Source organism: Vigna unguiculata, chromosome 9 (assembly GCF_037176805.1).
Source record: "Vigna unguiculata cultivar grain cowpea cultivar isolate G323 ecotype 2 chromosome 9, ASM3717680v1, whole genome shotgun sequence".
Lineage (NCBI taxonomy): Eukaryota > Viridiplantae > Streptophyta > Magnoliopsida > Fabales > Fabaceae > Vigna > Vigna unguiculata.
The window spans coordinates 16,164,106-16,167,968 of NC_140800.1; the positions used below are offsets into that span (position 1 = coordinate 16,164,106).

Sequence of the window (3,863 nt, forward strand, 5' to 3'; positions counted from 1 at the left end):
TTGTGTATTTTTCTACGTTAACAAACATTTAAATTATTAAATTTATGAACACTTTTATAATAATTTTGAATGATTAAAACTATTATTTTAACCATAAAAACAGCTTATGTCTAAACATACATAAAATGAGCTGAAAAAGAAAAACTCCTAGTATAAATGTAAACAACCATACTTTCATCTTTAAAATAAACAACCATATTTTCGTTTATATATAAAAATAAAGATAAATATATATTAGATTGTCATAAAAAAATATTAAATAAGATTTCTAATATAATATTATGATATTATAATTATATAAGCTTATAATTATATATTTCCAAATAATTCACACAACATATAAATGAAATAAAAAAAGTATAAATTTTAAGAAATAAATTGAAGATTATAAATTAATAGATATAAAATGTAAAATTTTTATAAATTCTTACTAATGCATAATTATTATAAAAACAAGTAAATTATAAATTATAAAATGCAAGATTAATTATATGCAGAAAATATATTGAAATAATAAACAAAGATTAATTAGGACAAAAATCCACGCTAAGCAAAAAAGAAGATAAATTACAATTTAATAAAATCTACTTAAATTTTATTTGCTCTGCAAACCATTCATTAAAATAATGCATTCTTTTGAAAGACAAATCAAATCTTGTTTATGCTCACCATAAGAAATATAATGTATATTGAAAAAAAAATTAATTAAAAACTAAAGTGTAAGAACTCTAGAAAATATTTGTAAACATCATGAAGAGGAAGAAAAAGATTTTGAAATTACAATAAAAAGAGAATAATTAAAGCAAAAACCCCTTCCTCAGAACGAGAACCATTTTTGGGTTCAAAACACTTTCCACAACACTTACAATGTGCTTATGCCTTCAGCCGATTGTTCCAACCGAACACTGTTAAAGTGTTGAGAGAACCCTCTGCTTCCTGGTTAGTGATTATTTATTTTATTTTTTTAATGTTAATATTATTGTGATGTGATAAAAAACCCTTTTGGTTCTGTAACACTTCAAATGGAAACAACACTTTGAAGCTACACCATAACAACTCATTCACTGCAACATCAAACTCTTTCTTTCTATTAAATGAAAAATAAATTAATATATAATTTTAGTAACAGCGATCAAAGAAAACGTAGTATGCATCATTTCGAGGGTTTCTAATTTTTCCCAAATTTTGACCAAATAATGTTACCTTTTGTAGAAGGATGGTTGTCAGCCACACACATGATCAGTTTGTTTGCTGCCAAAACAGTGAATCTAAGTATAATCAAGTTGTGCCCTAATACCTGTACAAAAAAAAATTTGCTTGAGAGGCATAATTAGTTTCTGTGTGATGTTTCTGTACAACCTCAGTAGTTTTAATGAACATGTGAGTTTGTTTGTTAGATATGTATCTGACATAATTGTTGCGGACTATGATTGTGATTTCTAGGTTTCATTGATTATTTTTCATTTTCTTGAATTTCAAGGTTAGTTTTATTATTTCCTTTTTAGAACTTTTTGTGTTAATAAAAGTTGTGATTACTATGTTTGTTTTTGTTTCACAACTTTGACATGGTGTTTAGAAAGCTGATATGCTTTGAGAACCAAATGGAGAAGTTGATTCTGTCTGTCATTATTCTTCATCACAGTGGTTTCTGTGAAACAAGAAAGAAAAATCAATTCAGGATACAGAAACAATACAGTGTACAACTCCTTTAAGAAAGAAAAGTTGAAGCCTTAGATGATGGAAATTCGTTCTTCACCATTTCCATTTGATTGGAGCAATGTTCCCCAGCGATTGCGGACAAAAAGGAAGAGAAAATTTAATGGTAAGGAAGCACTTTCTAGACCCAACAAAGTGCATTCTAGAGCAAAGGAAGCACACTCTAGACCCAAGGAGGAAATTTCTAGACCAAAAGAAAGGCATTGTAGACCCAAGGAAGAACTTTCTAGACTCAAGAATAAACTAGACAGTGGAATTTTTGATACTTTCTTGATGTGAGTGGCAGTCTAATAATGATTTATGATTCAATGGAGCAACTTCAAAATTGAGGCCTTGTTTGTAATATAAATTTTCTGGCAGGAAAATATGGAAGATTTTCCCAGAAGACAGGAAGACACAGTTTATGTACTTTGACAGCTTATGGTTTAGCCTTTACAGGAATGCTTCATCTAAGGATAAGGTGCTGACTTGGATTAGAAAAGAACCTATTTTCTCCAAGTCATATGTTTTTGTTCCTATAGTCTGCTGGTAAATGCACTCAATTTTCTTTATAACCAAAATTTCTATTCCTTATCTGTTAAATGTTAAATCTCATTTGTTATATAGGGGTCACTGGAGCCTTTTGATCCTCTGCCATTTTGGTGAGAGCTTGCAATCAGCTACTAGATCACCGTGCATGTTGTTGCTGGATTCACTTGAAATGGCCAATCCAAGGCGACTTGAACCTGAGATAAGAAGGTGTGTTATTACTCAACAATATCTACTCATTGCCCAGTTGAAATATTGATAAGGAAGCAAGCTGTTGAATTCATTTTCAGATTTGTACTAGATATTTATGAATCAATGGACCGGCCTGAGACAAGGCGAATTGTATCTCAAATTCCATTTTTGGTGCCTGAGGTAATTATCACCCTTCTTATGATTTGCAGCTCAGTGTAACCAAATAACCAATGATAAAAGCAAATTACTGTAGGTGCCACAACAAAGAGATGGTAATGAATGTGGATTTTTTGTGCTCTATTTCATTAATTTGTTTCTGAAGCATGCTCCAGATAACTTTAGCATGGAGGGATACCCTTACTTTGTAAGTTATCCGTTTGTTCTTGAAATTTATTATTAAAATATGCATTTTCATTCAGTTATGTTTGATATTGACCTTGAAACTTGAAATGCTGCAGATGAAAAAAGATTGGTTTAGCTTTGATGGCTTGGATAGGTTTCATGAGGGACTTATTCACTGAATTAGATGTCTCCAAACTTGACTAGACTAGTTATTTGATCTAATATACTTTATTCTTGATTGATTATATTAGATTGGTAATGGGGCGATATGTTCATATAGGAGGCAGGTGCATCTAAAAGTTTAGTCTATAGTTTACAGGTTATTCTCTTATATGCATGTAGTTCAACTTTGTTAGACTCATATTTTCCTCTGCAGTTCATGTTTACAGTAGCAATTTGCTTCTATTTGTTTTGTTAAATTTTGTTCAAATTCGTAAAAGCAGTACTTATGTTACCTTGGTTAACAGATTCAGGCTTAATTGTAGAGTTTAAGAGATTTCTAATAATGTTATTGGCGATAACCATGGTAATGGGAAAAAGAAACCAAACTTTTCATTATCTCTAATTAGTTCATGATAAAATGATTTTCTTGGAAATGTTATTGACTAAGAGAGTGATTATGGTACACCGTGTTATAGATTAGTTTGTACACGAGTTTATTTTCATCATCCTCTCAATGTGCTTCTCTTTTGTTTATCTTTCGAGTTTTGTGTTTCATAACCCTTTTGTGATCTACAATTTGAATTGTAAGATGGTACATTGCTTTCTGATACTATATTTAATGTATAATTCAAATTCTTAATTTAACATAAATTATTAAAAGAATAGGGGTATCACATTAATGCAAAAGATTAAGATTCTTAAAAGTGACTAAATGTAGCTACCCTAATTAGCATACATTTTACCACTAGTTCCATCATTACATATATTAAGTACATGTATAAATATATAAACATGCATCTGACTTGGTATGTGGAGGGGTGACTCTAAGAGATTGAGAGGTCTAAAAAACTTAAAAGATGAGGTATTTATTTAAATTTTTCTTTTTACTTTTTTTGATGTAAAATTATTTATTAAATTGTCAT

General features: G+C 29.6%; 1 protein-coding gene across 4 annotated transcripts; it reads left to right on the forward strand.

The window, feature by feature from the left end:
- The first annotated feature begins 787 nt into the window (after positions 1 to 787).
- Positions 788 to 3,217, forward strand: LOC114164357 (Cysteine proteinases superfamily protein). Of its 4 annotated transcripts, none has more exons than XM_085666431.1 (8): positions 796 to 939; positions 1,213 to 1,380; positions 1,643 to 1,991; positions 2,077 to 2,244; positions 2,323 to 2,454; positions 2,535 to 2,616; positions 2,690 to 2,800; positions 2,895 to 3,217. In XM_085666431.1, the coding sequence occupies exons 3-8, from the start codon at positions 1,735 to 1,737 to the stop codon at positions 2,955 to 2,957; spliced, it is 813 nt and encodes a 270-aa protein (XP_085522557.1). In that variant the 5' UTR covers positions 796 to 939; positions 1,213 to 1,380; positions 1,643 to 1,734; the 3' UTR covers positions 2,958 to 3,217. The 4 variants fall into 4 exon arrangements, with proteins under 4 accessions (XP_027904797.1, XP_027904796.1, XP_085522557.1 ...); XM_085666432.1 differs by lacking the exon at positions 1,213 to 1,380 and adding an exon at positions 1,444 to 1,480 and having other exon boundaries at positions 814 to 939; XM_028048996.2 differs by lacking the exon at positions 1,213 to 1,380 and having other exon boundaries at positions 788 to 939; positions 1,577 to 1,991.
- Positions 3,218 to 3,863: the final 646 nt, after the last annotated feature.

Coding starts and splice junctions, on each gene's coding strand:
- LOC114164357 (XM_028048996.2), top strand. CDS start 1,735: ATGATGGAAATTCGTTCTTCACCATTTCCATTTGATTGGAGCAATGTT. Junction 2,245..2,322: donor TTTGTTCCTATAGTCTGCTG/GTAAATGCACTC, acceptor TTTGTTATATAG/GGGTCACTGGAGCCTTTTGA. Junction 2,617..2,689: donor TTCCATTTTTGGTGCCTGAG/GTAATTATCACC, acceptor AAATTACTGTAG/GTGCCACAACAAAGAGATGG.